Below are 23,379 nucleotides of genomic sequence, written 5' to 3'. Positions count from 1 at the left end.
ACGCTTCAGAAGCTTTGCAATTTTAAGAGTGCTGCATCCCTCTGCAAGATATCTCACTATTTTTGACTTTTCTGAGCCTGTCAAGTCCTTCTTTTGACCCATTTTGCCAAAGGAAAGGAAGTTGCCTAATAATTATGCACACCTGATATAGGGTGTTGATGTCATTAGACCACACCCCTTCTCATTAAAGAGATGCACATCACCTAATATGCTTAATTGGTAGTAGGCTTTCGAGCCTATACAGCTTGGAGTAAGACAACATGCATAAAGAGGATGATGTGGTCAAAATACTCATTTGCCTAATAATTCTGCACTCCCTGTAAATAGAGCACTCTCCTCTCGCTGAGATAATATCACATGTATGTCTGTTGTAGATCAGCTTGAATTAATATTCAGATCAATGATGACTAACATTCCACAATCAATTATTGTCTTCAAGTTGAAGATAGCATTAGAATAACATGAAAGCAATAGTTTATTTGTAAACAAGACGTTACCCAGGCTAACACATCCAAAACATACATAAATTAAATGTCCCTATTGTATTCATTGAAGGACAGTGTTTCCCCTTAAAGGGACATGAAAGGCAAAAGTAAACTTTTCTCAAATGTATTTCATTCTCTTGAATAGCCTCTTGTCATTGGCTCACTCAATGTGTTTAGCTAGTTTACAGTAGTGCTCTGCTGCACTGGAGCAGATTTTAAATATGTATTGGACCCCTCTGAGGGTGGTTAAACACATAGTTATATGTAAGCAATAGTGCAATAAAATGCTTTAACATAATAGAGCAATTTTATGTCTCTAATGGGTAGTCAATGCATTCTCATACTAATACAGTGTTAAATAAATTATAAACGGCTTATTTAGGTTTATTTTTGTATTTAAAACAACCTTTATTTGTATAAGCTAGATCCTTTTTTATTTGTCCTGCACGCTACTAATGACAAAGAAAGAGGCAAAAGGTAAAAAAAAATGGAATTAAAGGCCCATAACAGTTACAAAATGACCAGTTCAGGGGCGCAATCCGATATAGATCGTAGTTTGCGGCGCAAGCGAGGGAACCCGCGTCGCCCGCAGTTTCAGCTCGCAACTCGAGCTATCCCATATACTGCGCTGTCAGATGCTAACGTGCCGTAAGTCTGACAAACCAGCGATGTCCAGAAATCTGCGCAAGTACAAATTTCTGGCGTCGCCAGTAACTTGCGGCACGTTAGAAACTGCCGGCGCCTACAAAACCTGACTAAAGTCTAAATCACCCGCACTGTCTAACACGCCTCCCTAACATAGCCCGACAAGTCTAACACGCCTCCCTAACATAGCCCGACACGTCTAACCCTCTATCCGCTATCCCCCCCCCACTAGCCTAACAATAAAATATGTATTAACCCATAAACCGCCGCTCCCGGAGCCCGCCGCCAGCTATATTAAATCTATAACCCCCTAAAGTGAGCCCCTAACACCGCCGCCATCTACCTTACCTACCCCCTAAAGTGAGCCCCTACCCCGCCGCTATTTTAAAATTATTAACCCCTAATCTAATCCCCCTACCCCGCCGCCATCTATATTAAATTATTTAACCCCTAAAATACTAAACTATCCCTACCACTAAACCTAAGTTTAACCCTACAAATAGCCCTGAAAAGGGCTTTTTGCGGGGCATGCCCCAAAGTAAACTGCTCTTTTGCCAGCCCTTAAAAGGGCTTTTGGCGGGGCTTTGTCACAAAGTAAACTGCTCTTTTGCCTACAATCTACATCCCCCTACACCGCGGCCACGTATAATAAATGTATTAACCCCTAATCTAATCCCCCTACACCGCCGCCAGCTATATTAACTATATTAACCCTAATTATATTAGGGTTAATATAGTTAATATAGTTATTATATTATATATATTAACTATATTAACCCTAATTATATTAGGGTTAATATAGTTAATATCGTTATTATATTATATATATATTAAGTATAATAACCCTATCTAACTCTAACATCCTAACTAAACTCTTATTAAAATAAATCTAATATTAATATTATTAATTAAAATATTCCTATTTAAATCTAAATACTTACCTATAAAATAAACCCTAAGATAGCTACAATGTAATTAATAATTACATTATAGCTATGTTAGGGTTTATATTTATTTTACAGGTAAATTGTTAATTATTTTAACTAGGTATAATAGCTATTAAATAGTTATGAACTATTTAAGAGCTACCTAGTTAAAATAATTACCCAATTACCTGTAAAATAAATCCTAACCTAAGTTACAAATACACCTACGCTATCAATAAATTAAATAAACTACAAATATCTATCTAAAAATACAATTAAATAAACTAAACTAAATTACAAAAAAAACAAACACTAAATTACAAAAAATAAAAAAAAGATTACAAGATTTTTAAGCTAATTACACCATTCTAAGCCCCCTAATAAAATAATAAAGCCCCCCAAAATAAAAAAATTCCCTACCCTATTCTAAATTAAAACAAGTTCAAAGCTCTTTTACCTTACCAGCCCTTAAAAGGGCCTTTTGTGGGGGCATGCCCCAAAGAAAACTGCTCTTTTGCCTGCAAAAAAACCCACAATACCACCCCCCAACATTACAACCCACCACCCACATACCCCTAATCTAACCCAAACCCCCCTTAAATAAACCTAACACTACCCCCCCTGAAGATCTCCCTACCTTGTATTCACCCCGCCGGGCAGAACTCCTCATCCGATCAATGTGTTCCAGCAAGCGGAAGTGAAGTCTTCTTCCATCCGGGCGATGTCTTGAAGCAAGCGGCAGAGAGTCTTCTTCCATCGGCGACGTCTTCAAGCAAATCGGCATCTTCAAATTAAGGTAGAAAAATCTGATTGGCTGATTGAATCAGCCAATCAGATTCAAGTTCAATCTGATTGGCTGATTGGCAGAAATATACGCGCGTAACTTCTAGGTTACGCCGTATATAGGATACCAAACCCGCGCAAATATTGGCGTCGCCGACTTTTGCGGGCGACGATTTTTATCGGATTGACCCCCTGATTTCCTACAGCATATCATTTTAAGACTACCGATCCTGCAGTGCTGTGTGTTTAACCCCCGCAAATTGGTTAAACACACAGTAGCAGTACTGCTCAGGACCGGCAGAGCATTCTCAGTAGCACTAGTTACACAGGGGAGTCGCGCAACTAGTGCTGATTATTGAATCAATGGTGGTTTCCATTGTGACAGCATCCACAACAAAAATGCCACATCAGCAGCCATTACCATGCACCACATGGTTAGTCAAATCCAGAGCAGAAATGTTTTAGTGGTTTGGAGCTGAACACAGCTGCCGAGCCAATCACGTGGGGCATATTTGTGTAGCCACCAATCAACAGCCATGTTCAGGTCTAGATTGGCAATGTTGTTAAACACATAGGTCTGTACATGCAACAGAGCAAGAGTAATATGTTGTTATGTTGTATCTCTTTAAGTAGAGCCTCTCTGCATACTATTTCTTCTCTGCAGTGTTATGTAAATCTGCTTGTATTATATAACTGCTAAAAAAAAAAGCTTTGGGAATTGGTTTCATAATGTATCAAAATAAGGCTAAAAGCCCAGTAATATAGTCAGGTACTTTTTTTGCTTGGTATTAAAAACATTCTGCATCACAGACTATTTTTGTGCTGTGTTTTATTTTCTTTGTAAATAAATAAAGCTAATAATTCATAGCTAGTTATTAAAATGACTCAAGAGACAGAGCCACAGCCTCAACTACTTCATATATATTCTGTATGGGAGGGACAGTTTCAACACCTTGGCTGCCAAAGAAGCAGACGAGGAGTTAACAAAAGCATCTTCTCCACAGACCACTTTAATTACAAATAGGTATAATTAGCTCTCAATCCCTCAGTATTGACCTTCTAATATGCACAGCTACATTTCCCATTCATCAATAAGTCATAGAGCTAAATTATACATGTAGCATGAGTGTATAGCAGGCAGGCACTATACTCACAGGTGATTAGTGCGTGTGGGGGAATTGGTTATTGCACTTATATGCACTAATATGATTATTACATGTTTTATATGAGTCTTAGAACATCTGCTTAAGGGGGTTATATTTTTCTGGTGCCATTATACTTTCAAACTCGTGTTTTCTGCTCTATCTACAGCATGCAGTTAATTACCTGTTGCTAGTAGCTACAGCTATACTAGTCCGTCTTTAGTGGATAATTTAATGTGTTTGTTTGCTAATGAAAAGGTAAAAAAAGCAATGGAGACAAATAAATATTAGCATAATAGCTGTAATGCCCTTTTGCTATTTTTCTAGGTACTGTCCTGGGTTGAAGACAAGATACACTGAGGAGATTTGTTAAAGGGATATAAATGTAATGTGTTAGATCCTTTTATTAGTGCTGTATAGTTTGCATATAACTATGTTTTTTTTTTTTTTTTATATATATTTTTTATTTAAGATTTGTGGCAAGGCATACATACAAAGATCTGGAAATAACAACACAATGACATTCAAATGAAGGTGTGATACAAAATATTAAGTGTACATTATACAGTCTTGAAATCAAGATCTTCAGAGAAAAAAAAAAATATGAATTAGTTGCCTAATGATCACTATACCTCCAAGATACTACAAGGGGCCACTTTTGGGTCCCTTCTATGCAAATTCACAGTTTGGGAGGTATAACCAACTGAGATGATCACTTTTGGATCTTAGTGACAAATCTTCTTTTATAATTTTATTGAGAGCTATGAAACTTGCTTAAATGATCCCTACAAACTTGAACAAACACCTCCTCTATTAATAAGACTGAAGCTGGACAAATCCCCTGGGTATATTAGAAGATGGGTCCCATGATAGAGCATTAAAAATGAACAAGAAGAAGGTAGATAAAACATGCACAGAACCAATAAGGTACCATAACTTTGGTGCTGTGACCAAAAAGGGGCCCAGAAAAGCCCGAACCCCATCTGGGCAATGACTGTATTTAAAATATTGGTTTAAGGATATGGGCAATGCTAGTGTTAGTGGCGTTAAAAGTGCATGGATAAGTGGTGTATCTATGTCAGACACAGAGGTAACCTACAGTGTGAGCGTGCTTGGGGAGATTTATGCAAAGGTATTGAGGAGTAAATTATAGCATTGTGATATCATTTCTTGAATGGGCTAAAGACAATTGATGACATACCAGTGTTTGTTATAACATTTGATTAGTGGTATAAATTAGTAATAGTGAGTGCCTAATGCAAAACAGGAGTTACAAACAAAAATCATAGGCTTAACAGTGTATAAGAAAGCTATGCAACCCACATTCCTCAGTAAGGGTCCTGACCATCTACAAATCTCAAGTTTTGACATCTCTGATCGGTAATTTAAAATGTCAATAATATATTAAGCTATCGTCTGTGATAGATTATAGTTAAGCAAGGGCAGCTACTTCCACCATCCCGGCCGCAGATGGCAAAGACAGCTTTACCCACACAACATAGCACTAGGGCACTGTAAACAGCTGCTAGCAAACTTGTCATCTTTCTTTCTCTGTCCATTAGTAATGGGTTATATCGATGTGGTCAGGCCCTCGCCTTTGGAACTGCTGAAAACTTAACTATTTAAGAGAATGTCCACACCTATAAACAGTAGTCCAATAGAGTCTCAATAACGATATTAGTAAGAGGATAGGGTCACCAATAATTAACAATAGGGTTTAAACAAAAATAACGTTGTAAGACTAGCCAATGCACTTGTAATGTTCAAGGGGCTATGCATCAACTGGGCTTCAGCCGATACCAGTGCGATTGTCAGCGCTGCATCTCTATAGTACCTTTAATCTGGGCATCTGCGACTCTGTGAAAGCCTGCTCCATAAGGCTCCATAGATTACTCTGGCTCAGTAGGTGACATGCGGTATATGATTGCCCAAGCGATACTCCCACAGTACGGCCAATTAGGTATGTAAGAGAGTTCAAAGCAATGAGAGCATTTGTCATACCTTTGGTTAACCACTGTGTGGGAATTCAATTATAGCACCTTTGACCGTTAGCTGTTTGTCTGTAATCCAGAGCTGTGTGATGATATACAGTAACAGCTTCAGTCCCCAACCGGCACTCCGCCACTAAAGAAATTACGGACCTCCAGGATCCCATGTAAAGTGAAGTGAGACCGTGCAATAACTTGAGCTTATCCCCTGAGGGGGTGGAAGCAATTGTCCTGTGTCTATGCTCAATGTAGCTGTAAAGGGGTATATGATGCTCGGTGAAAAGTTAGTAAGATTGTGCTCACGCATTTGAGGGAACCATGCCTGCGGGTTGGATTTACCGATTCTGCTGATTTGCTGGTCAGTGCTTGGGAGATCGGTGGTAGAAAAGGCACAGGTCTGGGATATATGTGTAGAAACCCTGAGAGCTACCACTGATCTGTTTGCCAGCATGCTTTCCTGCCACGTTGCCGTTTCCCCGTTCTGGCATTCAGTTATTGTACCGGGCTCATCAAAAGGAGGGTGCAGACGCCGGGGCCCCAAGGCGTCGTCACCCCCATTGCCTGAAGGGTCGGTGTCAAAACAAACAGGTAGTGGGAATAGGCAAGTGTCGCTGTTAGTAGATGAATGATATAGCTTGCTCTTAAGGGCAGCATGATGACTCACTAGTAAGTTGCGCAGATCTGCGAAGAAAGTTGGAGGAATCTCCATTTCAAACACCTGCAGTCAGACGCTGAGCATGAACGCAGTAGTCGATATTCTAGGAATTACTTGTAGTGTCTTGATACCTTGAGAACTTGCAGGGTTTTGCGGTACTTCCCTGCTTCTTAACGACAGAAGCGAATGATCGCTCTGCCGGGGGGTTAGATTGATAGGCCGCAACCTCTAAGTCTTACCGGGATATTGCAGATAGCTTCAAATCTAGAGATAATGGTCAAATACACTATGAATTGATCATCTGTGTTAGTTTGGCTCAAAAAAGTACATGCAATGGAGTATTTAAAAGAGGATTTTAGGTAGATTTGCGCTGATGATGAGGAGAGCTGATGAATATGCGACCAGTCATGGCCGCCTCCCGGAAGTTCCCCCGCATATAACTATGTTTTAACCTCTCCAAAAAGTTTAAGGTTATAGTTAAAATCAGCATTAGAGAATCAATGCACTACTGGGAACTTGCTAACCACATCTGGGGAGACAATGACGACATGCATATGTGTGTAGCCACCAATCACTAGCTAGTGCACTGCTGCTGCTAAGCCTACCTAGGTATGCTTTTTAACAAGGGATATCAAAAGATACAAACAAAATAAAGTGACATTTTAATTTTTTGTCACAGAAGAACTTAAAAAGCAGCTTAAAATGGCATGCACAATCATGACAATTTTATTCTTAATGCAGATAGCAAAAATTCCATACATTAACTTAACATTTTTGTATTACTGACAATAGATTACTATTACTGACAATAGATAACTATCACCTAGATTACGAGTTTTGCGTTAGAGGATATGAGGTGCTAACGAGCAGTTTATGCTCATCGCTCACTTACAGACCGCGCTGGTATTACGGGGTTAACAGACAAAAAGTGAGCGTTGAGCAAAATTTTGCTCCACATCTCACTTCAATACCAGCGCTGCTTATGTTAGCGGTGAGCTGGTTGTGCGTACTCGTGCATGATTTCCCCATAGGAATCAACGGGGAGAGCCGGCTGAAAAAAAAAGTTTAACACCTGCAAAAAAGCAGCGTTTAGCTCCTAACGCAACCCCATTGATTCCTATGGGGAAATAAAATTTATGTCTACACCTAACACCCTAACATGAACCCCAAGTCTAAACACCCCTAATCTTACACTTATTAACCCCTAATCCCCCTAATACTCTGCCGCTCCGGACACCGCCGCCACCTACATTATACTTATTAACCCCTAATCTGCCGCCCCCGACATTGCCGACATCTACATTAAATTATTAACCCCTAATCTGCCGCTCCGGACATCGCTGACACCTGCATTATACTTATTAACCCCTAATCTGCCGCCCCCAACATCGCCGACACCTACATTATAACTATTAAACCCTAATCTGCTGCCCCCAACATCGCGGACACCTACATTATATTTTTTAACCCCTAATCTGCCGCCCCCAATGTCGCTGCCACTATTCTAAATTTATTAACCCCTAAACCTAAGTATAACCCTAACCCTAACCCCCCTAACTTAAATATAATTTAAATAAATCTAAATAAAATTACTATAATTAACTACATTATTCCTATTTAAAACTAAATACTTACCTATAAAATAAAAACTAAGTTAGCTACAATACAACTAATAGTTACATTTCTAGCTATCTTAGGATTTATTTTTATTTTACAGACAACTTTGTATTTATTTTAACTAGGTAGAATAGTTATTAAATAGTTATTAACTATTTAATAACTACCTAGCTAAAATAAAGACAAACTGACCTGTAAAATAAAACCTAACCTAAGTTACACTAACACCTAACACTACACTATAATTAAATTATTTCCCTAAATTAAATACAATTAAATTAAATTTTCTAAAGAACAAACCCCCCCCCCACTAAATTACAGAAAATAATAAACAAATTACAAGATTTTTAAACTAATTACACCTAATCTAATCCCCCTAACAAAATAAAAAAGCCCCCCCAAAATAAAAAAGCCCTACCCTACACTAAATTACAAATAGCCCTTAAAAGGGCCTTTTGCGGGGGATTGCCCCAAAGTCAGCTCTTTTACCTGTAAACCGAGGCGGGAGTATGGCGGTTTAGGGGTTAATATGTTTATTATAGTGGCAGCGATGTCCGGTTCGACAGATTAGGGGTTAAACATTTTATTTTAATGTTTGCAATGCGGTAGGGCCTCGGTTTAGGGGTTAATAGGTAGTTTATGAGTGTTAGTGTACTTTTTAGCACTTTAGTTAAGAGTTTTATGCTACGGCTTTGTAGTGTAAAACTCTTAACTACTGACTTTAAAATGCGGTACCAGTCTTTACAGGAGAGGGTGTACCGCTTACTTTTTGGCAGACTCGTAATACCGGCGCTATGCAAGTCCCATTGAAAAAAGAGGATACGCAATTTACGTAAGTGGATTTGCGGGATTTCCAAGTCTGGACAAAAAAGTGAGCGGTACACCTGTACCTGCAAGACTCGTAATACCAGCGGGCGTTAAAAAGCAGCATTAGGACCCCTTAACGCTGCTTTTTAAGCCTAACGCAAAACTCGTAATCTAGCCGTATGTATTTAATGTGCAAACAGAAAGTGACCTCCACACTCCCTAATAGTCCAAAACTCAAAGGAAGTGTGTAGACAAGGTGCTAGTGAACTAGGTCAGACCAGACATGCCAGTAAAAGAAAAAGGTAAGAGACTACAATAAGCAAACGTTTTTCATGCAGGTCCCCTGCACTTGATCTCTGATAATAGTGAATAGTTTATTTACGCCCTATCAAAAACATCAAATTAGTAGAAACACGTGAAGTATTAATCTCTAACTCTACTTTTACAATGTTGGAAACTTAATCGCTACATAGCACTGTAAACATATATTATACATAATAGAAACAATTGTAATTACCATAACATTAATATCAAGTAACATTTTAGATTGAGTTATTTATGCAAACAAATTTATGGGCCAGTTTTTGTTTTCACTCTTGTGCCAACTGCGCTCAAGTTAAAATTTTAGCAAGGCTGGGTTTGTGCGCGCATTACAAGTTGACAGTAAAAAGTTAGCTCTAGATCAAAAAAGTCATGCAAGCTAACTTTAGGACTTTGGATATAGTGACCACTCTAAATCTCTCTCCCCATTGACTTCTATGGGGCGTGCTACAAAAAAAGCGATATTTTTTTAAAAAAAAAATATATTGTGTATATATATATATATATATATATATACACACACATATATATATATACTGTATATATATATATATATATATATATATATATATATATATATAACTATTTGTTTAAAAATTAAAATAACATTTTGTTCTATGTGAATAACATTGGAATGTATATTTCTATTCAAAATAAATTAAAACATTAAAAATGAATAAAAGTTATATTGCATGTTTAAAGATATTTGACTGGAAAGGGCTCAAAAGAGTATATATGTATGTCTGTCTGTATGTATACATGTGTATGTATGTGTTTATATGTATGTATATGTGAACATACATATTTACACATACAAACACATAAATACACATGTATACATTTACTGTATGTATGTATATATATATATATATATATATATATATATATATATATATATATATATATATGTATACAGTATACTGGAACCCATTCCAGTCAAACACCTTGTCATATACCATATCCCAATCAGAAGCCACAAGAACTGGGCCTTTCAAGTAGAATAAAACTGGTGATTAGCTGCTACGTGCAACTGCAGATCCTGATAGAGACACTGTCCATGTTCTGCAAGGGAGCTGCTCCAGAGAAGGTCTTTACCTATGTGTTTAGAGTTAGACACAAATCTATTCTTACAAGTAATTTATACTTACCAAATATGCAATAGCTGTTAGCCCTCTTGTCATCTATCCATCAAAAGTGTTTAAGGTGATGAGCATCACTTTAATGTGATTAATTTTATCTTTCATAGTTATTAAGAAAAAAACTAAAAAATCAGAATGTCAGTCCATGGAAACGTTCTGGACTAGATTACAAGTGAAGGGCTATTGATAGTGCAGAGTGTGCAGTCCATATGGCGGCCCCTGCACTAAGAATAGCAGATAATCTGGCTTTTTACCAGAGAAAGCCAGCCCAATACTTTCAATGGATAGCGTTTAGGGCATGTTAACACACAGGGCAAGATTTAGCATTGCTATTCTCCTATATTTGCACCTAAAAATGTGTACACAAATAAATGCCCCTATTTATCATTCAAATTTACTCCTAAAATTGGGCAAGTACTTACCTGATTCCAGAAATTTATTTTTACAGTGCAAAAAACAAAACAAAATGTTTTTGTTAAAGTTGAGTGCAGATGCGCTTCTCTAAAGGTGAGCTGAGGAGAACCCAAAAGAGAACTACCTGGATAATTCTCCTTCCCTTGATAAATCTTGCTCATAATAGCGCTGGAGACCTGAATTAACGTGCTAGAATAAAAATATATGTATAATATGTTAAAATAAAGTATATCACACACATCTATAGATGTGAAATGTCATATATTTGTTTTTTATTTATAAAATATTTTAACAGTTATATAAAGGGATATGGTATATGGCAAGGTGTTGGACTGGGAAGGGCTCAAATGTGTATATATAAACAGTGTTCTCTCCAGGACCTTTTTAGCGGGTGCATCACCCGGTTGATTTTTTGACCACCTGCCTAAAATTTTAACTAATATTAAAGGAATATGAAAAGTGATTTTAACAACTGTCTAATTTACTTCTACTTCCAGAGTAAAATGGGAAATAATTAAATTTGATAATTTAAGTAAATTGGAAAGTTGTTTAAAATGGTATGTTGTATCTGAATGACAAAATAAAATGTTTACATTTCATATACCTTTAACCTAAAATGAGCTAATTTAAAAAATGTTCAATTTTTTATTGCACAATTTATCATTAAATACATTTATGTTAAATTATGCAATTAAATTGTGCTTTGGATAGCAGACAATGATAAAACATTAGAAAATATTACACTCCCCTCTCCTGGCTACTTCATAATGCCACCCGTCTGGCAAAATGTTCTGTGGAGATTATATATATATATATATATATATATATATATATATATATATATAATAAACACAAGGAAAAAAATACTGCAAACCAAGGTAATCTTGCTGTTTAAATCAGGTAGGATTTATTGCGTTCATAGAGACATGAGAAGACAAAAACACCTGACATTCGCGTAGGCACGCCCACGCTTCATCAGAGGTGATTATGCAGAACAGTTATGGGAATGTTAAAGGCTGAGCTTATCCAATAGAAATACAGAGCATTGATACTCCCTCTGAAATATAAAGTTAACCCTATGTTTACCTATTATCTAGAGAAGAGTTTATAATAGGGGATAATTAATATTATCATTAGTTACTATTAGATAGCAAACACAAATAGGGTCATTGATTTAAGGTTATACAGTTATAAATATAATGAGGGAGATAATGAAAATCCTAGTAGCTTATAACAAAAATACTAGTTATGACAGTAAAATAAGATAAAATAATAACATGATATAGAATGAGACAGAAAAATATATACATAACCCATAATGATGCAAAATAATAGTAATAATGACTTATAAAGATATAAATAATAAATATTAAAAAATAATGATGAAAAATAAGAATAAAAAAATCAAATTCAATTAGAGTAAAATACTAAATATATACAAAACATCATATTTAATAGCAGTATTAAGATATCAAAAATGTATACTTATATATATATATATATATATATTTATATTTATATTCATATAGTTATTGCCCCAACTTGGGTGAACAAATCCTGGTTGATAGCATGATGGGCTCATATACTATATAGATAAATAAATATGCATATGTATCCTATGGTTCGCTCAGCTTAATTTAGCAAGTAAGTTATAATTTTTGGGAAGATATAAATATAACTTGTGCATCTTGGTGTATCATCTTTTAGTTAGAAGGTAGAGAGAATATATTAAAGTGTATTCTATTCTATTATATTATATTATAGAATGGGATACTATGTAACCTAATTAAGTATATTAGCTCTTATGAGAGGTGGGTCATAATCAAAGAATGTTAGTTTCAAAAAGTGTTGATTTCAAATAATGGTTTAAAGTTTATTTATTTCTTTAGATATAAAATATTATTTTGTATCAACACAGAAGATTTGTTAATTAATTGGATTCAGATTATTTGTATATTAACAACTTTAAGGAATCTAAATATCAGGGGATGAATGCATCTACATCCAATCTTTTATTGATGCCTTCTGGAGCTCTAGTGTTTAGTTCTAAGATCCAGAAGTCTTCTTTCCTGAGTAATAGGTCAGTTCTATTTCCTCCTCTAGCAGTTTTTTGTATATTATCTATACCAATAAACGAGAATTTTTTAGTACCTTTGCCATGTTGTCTAAAATGTTTCGCTACAGGGGTTTTTGGTTCTTTATCCTCTAGAGATAATAAATGTTGTCTAATTCTTTCTTTTAGGGATCTAGTAGTGATCCCTACATATTGAAAAAGGCAGCATTGTCAGGTAATTAGATATATTACAAATTGAGTAGTACAATCTATTCTGCTTCTAATATCATATAGTTTACCTGTGGAAGAGGACCTAAACGTTTTACTTTTTTGTGTAAATGTGCAGATTTTACAAGGAATATGACCACATTTATAAAAACCATTTGTTGGATTTAACCATTTAATCATTGGTTTGTTCTTATCTTTATCAGACAAATCCGTTCTAGTTATATATATATATATATATATATATATATATATATATATATATATATATATATATATATATACATACACACACCTTATATAAATAATACAATTAAAATGTAGTTTAAGACTTTATGAAGAACTGTACTATTTCTACTTTGTTTTAGATCACCTTTCGGCTTAGTCCTCCTTGAGGTTACCACTCAAAACCTGGACCTTATTTTTGTAGAGCACCCCATAGAAGTCTACCATTTTTACACTGTACTAGGTTGGTTAAAAGTAAGAATTTGACATTTCTCAAATTTCTCAGGCCATGCAAGCGTATAACTTCATTTCTCAAAATTTTCCTAGTATGATGTACTGGATTTACACCATCTGAAGACTTCTCTGACAACCAAGGAGTTAAATTTTCATTCAATTTTTTTTCAGTGATAATTATTTGCTGTTTTGGTGATGGGTCTCACATTCGAATGTTTCTCCATTAGTTCAAAGAAAGCATTTTGAATGCCTGTTTTGTTCTTATTTAATCTCTCTGTTCCTATTCTAGAATAATGAGGATAATTATTGTTAGTGAGTCTTTGTTCTTAAGCATTTATAGCGGTATTACATGACATTAAAAAGCCAAAATCATAATTTATACATTACTTAGGTTCTTAAAGGGACACTGAACCCAATGTTTTTCATTTTGTGATTCAGATAGAGCATGCAATTGTAAGCAACTTTGTAATTCACTCCTATTATCAATTTTTCTTCGTTCTCTTGCTATCTCTATTTGAAAGGGGAAGGCATCTAAGCTTTTTTTTGTTACAGACTCTGGACAGCACTTTTTCATTATTGGTGGAGGAATTTATCCACCAGTCAGCAAGAACAACCCAGGTTGTTCACCAAAAATGGGCTGGCATCTAAACTTTACATTCTTGCATTTCAAATAAAGATACCAAGAGAATGAAGAAAATTTGACAATAGGAGTAAATTAGAAAGTTGCTTAAAATTGCATGCTCTATCTGAATCACAAAAGAAAAACATTAGATTCAGTGTTCCTTTAAGCAGTAGAATGGTTCTGATCAGGTGGACCATAAAGGTTATATATTGATTTACCAACATAATTTGAAAGCAACAGTAAAGTATAAACATTTTTTTATAAGTCCTCTCAATTGAGCTTACCATAGTTTTCTAAATGCGCCAGCTGCACATTTAGAGGGACCACTAGCCGCCCATCTGGCTAATTCTCTTTTTAATATTACAGTCAATAGGGATGTGACACTATTCCGAATGCAGCACTCTTCTAATTCCAGTGCGCGTTTTATTACAGTAAAAGTGCAACATGCAGACCACTGCTATTTTTGCCATTAGTTTCGTGAGCAAATGCTGATTATTTACACATCCTAACCAATCACCAGCTATATCTCCCGAATGACATGAAGCAGGTTTTATATATTTAAGTGCACAGAAATGTTGGGCTTTTTAAAAAAAATTAAAAAGATGCCAACACATTAATAGATAGAAGAACTAAATTAAAGGAGTTAGTGGAAAAATATTTGACGAAATCTGTGATAGACATTCAGCATTTTTTTTTTTTTATTGCACTCTTCATTGGTGTTTCTAATCATACTGTAATTTTTTTATGAAAGTGAAACCCATAATATTTATTTTGTTAAAGGGACAGTCTAGTCAAAAATAAACTTTCATGATTCAGATAGGGCATGTAATTTTAAAGGGACAGTCTACACCAGAATTTTTATTGTTTTAAAAGATAGATAATCCCTTTATTACCCATTCCCCAGTTTTGCATAACCAACACAGTTATATTAATATACTTTTACCTCTGTGATTATCTTGTATCTAAGCCTCTGCAAACTGCCCCTTTATTTCAGTTCTTTTGACAGACTTGCAGTTTAGCCAATCAGTGCCTGCTCCCAGATAACTTCTCGTGCACGAGCATAGTGTTATCTATATGAAATACATGAACTAACACCCGCTAGTGGTGAAAAACTGTTAAAATGCATTCTGAAAAGAGGTGGCCTTCAAGGTCTAACAAATTAGCATATGAACCTCCTAGGTTAAGTTTTCAAATAAGAATACCAAGAGAACAAAGCAAAATTGGTGATAAAAGTAATTTGGAAAATTGTTTAAAATTGCATGCACTCTCTGAATCATGAATGTTTATTTTGGACTAGACTGTCCCTTTAAACAACTTTCCAATTTACGTTTATCATCAATTTTGCTTTGTTCTCTTGGTATTCTTAGTTGAAAGCTAAACCTAGGTAGGCTCATATGCTACTTTCTAAGCCCTCAAAGGCCCCCTCTTATCTGAATGCAATTTGAATTTTTTTCACAATTAGAGGGTGTTAGTTTATGTGTGTCATATAGATAACATTGCGCTCACGCCCATGGAATTACCTAGGAGTCAGCAATGATTGGCTAAAATGCAAGTCTGTCAAAAGAACCCAGGTAAGGGGCAGTCTGCAGAGGCTTAGAAACAAGGTAATCACAGAGGAAAAAGTGTATTAATATAACTGTGTTGGTTATGCAAAACTGGGGAATGGGTAATAAAGGGATTATCTATCTTTTAAAACAATATCAATTCTGGTGATGTCCCTTTAATTGTGGTCTTTGTTTCCTTAGCTTATACTTATATAAAAGTGCAAAAGCAAATGCGCTAATGTTTCAGAACTACACTTCCCATGATGCTTAGGCACTCCGCAGCCCAGTTAAGCATCATGGAAAATATAGTTCTGAAACATCTGGAGTGTTAAGGTTCGCCATCCCAGATTAGAGCATATTAATATTGCACTATTGCTTGCATTTAATTTTTTATTTAACACCTGCAAAATTATTAAAGACATAGTTAATGTAAGCCCCAGAAAAACAATATACTACTGGGACATAGCTGAACACATCTGGTGAGCCAATGACAATAGTCACATTTGTTCTACCAGCTATCATTGCTGCTCCTGAGACTACCTAGGTATGTTTTTTTAACAAAGAGAACACATTTTAACTTTCAAGTCCTTTAAAAAAAAAAAAAAAAAAAATCAAATAGGTTACTGCAGAGAAGCATAAAGGCAAAAGTTGCACCAAAACACAATTACAAATCAAGCATAACATTTTATAACAATGGTAGTAAATATAAGAGCAAAAAAAAAATCAAGAAAATTGGGCATGGATTTGGATACACACTATTTGAAATTGAAACGCCTTGCGCTTTATTTCACCAGTCTTAGGGGTAACATAAATAATAAATCATATCTGCTGACTTTGATATCACTTGCTCCTCAAATTCATTAAAAAATGGTATTTTAAAATATCTTGCCATAGCAAGATGGCGGGCGAAGGTTTTGCGCCTGCATTTGTGGTGATGTCTTAATGTAACAGTTGGTATTTAACACCACATTATCTAGGGAGCAGTAGGTGACAGGTACTCTGTGTCATCTATTTATTAAAGAGCTTGAGCTTCACAATTTTTTTAAAAAAAGCTTTTGGTGTAAAAGTACCTTGCATTTGGCGTTCTAAAAGTATCTATGCAACTGGGGAAGGTGAGTTTGCATTGCCTTACAATAACCTTAGCTAAATATTATTTTCTAATTATTCTAATCTAAGGATTAAAATTACATTAAAGGGACACTCAAGTCAAAATGAACTTTTATGATTCCGACAATGAGGCTGAATTATTAAGCACTGTATGGTGCCTAATACATCTGTATGGCTCGCCGGAAACAACAGTTAAGACTGCTGCTCCTTAACTGGTCCGCCGCTTCTGAGCAGCGGACAGCAATCAACCTGATCAGATACGATCAGGTTGATTGACACCCCCTGATAGCGGCCGATAGGCTGTGAATCTGCACTGGGGGGCATTGCACAAGCAGTTCACTAGAACTGCTTGTATAATGCTAAATGCCGACAGCGTATGCTGTCGGCATTCAGCGATGTCTGTCGGACATGATTCGCTGAGCAGATTATGTTGGACAGACATATGATAAATCGGCCCCATAGCATGCAATTTTAAGATACTTTCCAATTTACTTCCATTATCACATTTTGTACAGTCTTCTTAAAGGGACAGTCTAGTCAAAATGAAATGTTCATGATTCAGATAGGGCATGCAATTTTAAACAACTTTCCAATGTACTTTTATCATCAAATTTGCTTTGCTCTCTTGGTATTCTTTGTGGAAAGCTAAACCTAGGTAGGTTCATATGCTAATTTCGAAGCCATTAAACTGTCTCTTATCTCAGTGCATTCCCGTGGAGTTATTTATGAGTCAGCACTGATTGGCTAAAATGCATGTCTGTCAAAAGAACTGACATATCAGGGCACTCTGCAGAGGCTTAGGAACAAGGTAATCACAGAGGTAAAAAGTATATTAATATAAACATGTTGGTTATGTAAAACTGGGAAATGGGTAATAAAGGGATTATCTATCTTTTAAACAATAGATATTCTGGTGTAGACTGTCCCTTTAAATTCACACTCTCTGGAGAACAAGATCCTACTGAGCATATGCACAATCTCACAGGGTATACGTATACTATTCTGTGATTGGCTGATATCTGTCACATGATACAGGGGGCTGGCAAAATGGAAGAAAAAATAAATATGTCAGAAAAAATCTACTGTTTATTTGTATTTCAGGGTAGGTGTTATTGTATTGTCTTTTTATTATGCACTTGTTAAAGTGAAGGTCAATTCTGATGAATCGGTGCCTGGTTTTTAATAATTTTATTAAAAACAAGGGCACTTTAATTCATCAACATTGACATTTCACTTGTTTTCTTTAACTACTTACCTTTTAATCCTGACAGCAACTGCAGTGCTTCCTCCTCCCGTCGCAAGCCCTCTTCGCAGGTCCAAAATGACGAATCCGGCTTCCTCCAATCATGGCCGTTGCCTCAGGCCAAGATTCCCCTGGGGGGGAAGCCGTGATCGTAGGAAGCTGGATTAATCATTTCTGACATAATGAAGAGGCTTCCGACGGCCAGGGGAATCGCTGCAGCGACTGTGAAGATTAAAAGATAAGTATTTAAAGAAAACAAGTGAAATGTCAATTTTGATTAATTAAAGTGCCCTTGTTTTTAATAGGATTATTAAAAACCGGGCACCGATTCATCAGAATTGACCTTCACTTTAATTATGCAATTCTACTGCTTTGAGTGGTCCTTTAAAATAAAAACTTCTGCACTGCCAATAAAGCAAAATATTTATGATGTGAGGTATGGTTCATACATTTCATAGAGCAAAGTTCTCTTCTAACAGGAACCCAACCTGGCTTCTCTGTCTAATTGTAAATCTATTGTTTAGCAGTAGTGAAAAAGGAGAGCAGAGGTCACCAGACAGTCTTAGAAAGTCAGTGCTATCAGTTTAAATATGCATGGGTCTGTCTGCATTACCTCTAATGGACACATTGAGGGAAAAACATAGGCTTCTCACCATCATCAAGATGGAAATCCAATGTTACAGGCAACATGATGAAAACATAATGGATGTATGTCTATTACAGATGATACCCTTCTCTGCAAACTGACTGACAAGTATTCTTCATGTCAGGATTTGTAAATAAAAGACTTGAGGTTTCACAGATCAGTCTGTATGTGCACACAAACGTATATTCTCTACTTTACATTAGTGTACACTATTTAGTACTATTTCTTTTATCAGTTTCCATTAAACAGTGTGGCTTGGAGAATATATTTTTTAGTAACTGTTCAGGATTTGTAAAATTTACTAACAGAAATAATACAAAGCCTTTGAAGAAACAGCTTTAGGATATGAAAAAAAATTCTGTCGGTAAAAAAAAAATCTTTACATTTTTTTATCTGAGTTTTCACACAAGGTCTTTTTACAATGGAGATTTGTCTAGCTTTAGTGACCAAATAATCTGGATTTTATTAAATACAGGATGTAAATATTTTGCTTAAAGAGACATTCAAGTCAAAATTAAACTTTCCTTATTCAGATAGAGCAGGTAATATTAAAACAACTTTTCAATTTACTTCCATTAAAAAAAAAAAAAGGTGCAGTCTTTTTTTATTTCAACTTTTTGAGTCACCAGCTCATACTGAGCATGTGCAAGAATTCACAGAATAAGCGTATATGCATTTGTGATTGGCTGATGACTGTCACATGGTACGTGTATGCATTTGTGATTGGCTGATGGCTGTCACATGGTACAGGGGGAGTGGAAATAGACATAACTTTTAAAATTGTCAGAAAAAAATCTACTATTTATTTGCATTGTCTTGTTATCTTGCATTTGTTTATTATGCAAATCTACTGTGTTGACTGGTCCTTTTAACTTTCTTTACTTCTCAACACAGCAGCAACTTCTTCACACTGTATAATTCCTTAAAAATAGATTTTAGCAGACAACAGCAACGATTTTATTATAAGACAGGAGGCGTCATATTTTGCATAATCTTCTTTACTTCTCAACACAGCAGAAACGTTTACAAAGTAACAAATGTAAACCAATCAGTACACAGCTCAGGGTATATAAGACCTTAACATAGTAAACTGTTCTTCTTTCTTTTCTGGAACACTTGAAGAAGACCTATTTAAAAACCATCAAAACTGTAAGCAGAACATCTGTTAACCGCTCCGATGTAACTGAAGTGCATGAGAAGTAAATAGGCTAATGTGTATAAATGGGAAGTGTGCAAAAACAAAGTATATTGTATAAGAAGTGTCAACTTCAAATAAAACAATTAAATAGTAATTTATTACACAAAAATATGTGCATATCTAAAAACAAATATCATCAAGGCAATCAAAGGGATCCCAATGAAAAAGGTATACAGAATATATATGAGATGTCGAAAATGATCAGACTGCAAGAAAAAATGATAAATCGCAATTGGGCTCAAACGATCGCGGTTCTTTTAACTTGTAATACCAGCGCAATTTAACATGCACACACAAATGAATGCGAAAACACGATATTACTTGCACACAAACATTTGCGACCCACTTATAAGCTGGCCCAATGAGTTTAAATTATAATCACAGACAAGTAGTAAAGCAACAAAAATATGTTAGCAAATAGCCAAGGAAAAATAACCAGATTTACACAGCACAGAGTAAAGTGCTGAAAGTAACCCAAAAGTAACTGAAAATACTTGCTAAAACTGGAAAAACATACTTACCATAAATAACTTATAGCAAGGGATAATACCAGCTCCGAAGCTCTGAGTGAGTAAAGATTTCTGCAACAAGTGGAAAAAGCACTTCTGGGTGTGGTAGAAATAAACAGTGAGTAATTCCAAAATGTCAGATGGCACAGTGGTATTATCTCATTGAGCCGCAATAGCTTTACTATGAAAAATCCACACAAAAAACAACCAAAATACACAAAGCATAAAATTATAATACTCGTTTGCTGTGTGAGGAGTTTACTATGTTAGGATCTTATATGAGCTGTGTCCTGATTGATTTGAATTTGTTACTTTATAAACTTTGCTTCTGTGTAGAGAAAGTTAAAGGATAATACAACTATGCTATAACTTAGTTTATCAAAATATTCACATCAATTTATACGTTTAATAGAGACAAATCCTACTTACTTTTTTCTTTTTTTTTTAATGGAAGCATACAAATATTATAAAATATATTGCACATGCATATGTGCACCGCCATCCATGAAATAAGTACTACATGAAAGGTTTAATTATGCATTTTTATTATTTATTGTGCCTGCATTTCCTGTAATTGGAATTTCTCCACTCCCTGCAGAGAAGATGGAATGGTATTTAGAACCTTGACCATCTATAATGCTGCACAGTGATTGCTTTATACATGTAAGAGTTTATCAATATCAAGCACAATTTTTCGTCCTTTATCCATGCTTAGGCACACCCCAAAGCAATTGCAACATTCCATATTAATTGTGTACAGACATGCACACGTCGCACACACATATACAAACACACACAGACCACATGCACACACACATATACATACAAACACATACATCTCACACACAGACACCAGAAAGACCACACACACATTGCACACACACATATGAACACACACATACAAACACTATGGATTGTGATGCTGGTGTGAAAAAATAATTGATGAAAGTTTCTTCATATAACGGCTGCATATGTGCAATATTATAAGGATTTAGCTTAAAAAAACATTGCAACTTAACTTATGCATTTGTAGACACATACACCTACCTCTGCAGGTAGATTAAAATATCAAAATAACATCTGAAATGAAATGACAGACTTCTTTGATTTCTAATATAGACTTATTCATCTGAGTACAGTTTGAGTTAAAAAATGTTCACCTCACCTTTACCCGCAAATATTGTACATTTGAAGTATTTGCTTGCCAAGTACTGGAGGTTAATATGTGGTAAAGCTTTTCTGTATGCTAAATAAATACCCTGTTTCAAACTTTTTAAATTTATTTTTTTCATTTTTTTTTTTTTCCATTGCAGGCCAGAGGATGTTCTTCTGAAACGCACTCACGATGAAAACGTTCTTCTCCACTGCTTTCTCTGGCCGCTGGTTACCATTATGGTGGGCGTAATGATTGTCGTTCTAACCATCTGTGCAAAAACTCTGGCAATAAAAGCAGAAGCTATTCAGAAAAGGAAATTTTCATAGAAGACTAAAAAGTTTGGTGAAAATTCATTAAAAAAAAAAACAAAATGCTAAATTCCCAGAATCCTCTTGCTGCCTCTTCATTAACATTTTACTGGACTTGATTATTTGAGAATAGAGGTTGAATAGAGGATTTTTTTTTTCTCAGACTCCTACCGGACTGCTGTTTTCCTCGGGGAAACATGCCCAGAAAATTTCAATACTGAAGCAAACATTCTGGCCAAAAATAAAGTCAAACAGTGCTAAAGGAAATTTCATTTCACCGTTGAGATAATTTTTTATTTAGTATATAAAACGTCAATCAAAATATTTCAGTTTATTTTGTATCATGAACTTATAAATTATTAAAGTGTGCTTTTTTATGTCCAAAGTTGATAAATTACTATGATTTGACATAGTTCTTTGCACTTATAAAACCAGTAGCATATGGCATTAATTTTATATATACATACAATCAGCTGATTATTTCACCTGAGCTCTAGTTCAGATATCCTCAAAATCTGTATACTCCGCACACGATGGCAAGGGCACTATAAAGGCAGACTTCTCTGATATATTTATTCACAAGATACTTGGTATATCATTATCAGTTTAATATTTCCTCGTGAGGAGTGGTGCTAGCATTTTATTCAAAACAATCTAAACAATTGGGATTAGAATTCTCCGGAAAGAAATGATTTTGTAGCACTCTTTGCCCAGACTGATCATAGAGGCAAAGAAAATATTTAAAATTTAACTTTTATTTGAACACTTAAAAATCCCTATCCTGAGTAACTGGAATGTGAGAGTGACAGTGAGACCTGTTTAATGCGTGTCTGGCCTTTATTGTGTAATATCAGGACTCACTGGTTATCAGTAAAAGATCTCCACATATGGGGTGGCAAGTAAAAAGTGGGCTATGCCATTTGTTTCTATCTCATAATCCTCTAAGGTGTTTGGAATTGTGTCATACACTTCCTTGTTCTATGTGCATATGAAGTATGATCATCAGTAATTGATTATCCTCTGGCAATACAAAAAGTAATTATTAATGCACATGAACAGGCCCTGGTAAAGTTCAGATTCTGTGTCTATTCAAGGTGGACAAGGATTTTAGTGTGTAAATAAATAAATTATTACACTTAGATGTGTTTGTCAGCTTTTCATCGTTACAGTTGTTACTGACTGCAATGAATACTTGACAGTGTTGCCACTAGTTGTAGGTGTACTTCATTTATTTTATTAGGTTACACTGTTATTATGCAACAAATGGCATAGCCCACTTTTTACTTGCCACCCCATATGTGGAGATCTTTTACTGATAACCAGTGAGTCCTGATATTACACAATAAAGGCCAGACAAGCATTAAACAGGTCTCACTGTCTCTCTCAC

At 35.4% G+C, this 23,379-nt stretch overlaps 1 protein-coding gene across 1 annotated transcript in view; it reads left to right on the top strand.

Annotated features, from left to right (window-relative positions):
* KCNMB4 (potassium calcium-activated channel subfamily M regulatory beta subunit 4) overlaps positions 1–22,377 on the top strand; it is a 288,593-nt gene extending 266,216 nt beyond the window's left edge. The window contains exon 3 of the mRNA XM_053716788.1: positions 21,842–22,377. Within this exon, the coding sequence (XP_053572763.1) occupies positions 21,842–22,010 (169 nt within the window). The 3' untranslated portion in view covers positions 22,011–22,377. The remainder of the gene's footprint in view (positions 1–21,841) is intronic.
* Positions 22,378–23,379: the final 1,002 nt, after the last annotated feature.

Source organism: Bombina bombina, chromosome 6 (assembly GCF_027579735.1).
Source record: "Bombina bombina isolate aBomBom1 chromosome 6, aBomBom1.pri, whole genome shotgun sequence".
In the NCBI taxonomy this organism is placed as follows: Eukaryota; Metazoa; Chordata; class Amphibia; order Anura; family Bombinatoridae; genus Bombina; species Bombina bombina.
Note: the sequence above shows the minus strand (reverse complement) of the source record. Positions and strands in the feature narration are given on the sequence as shown.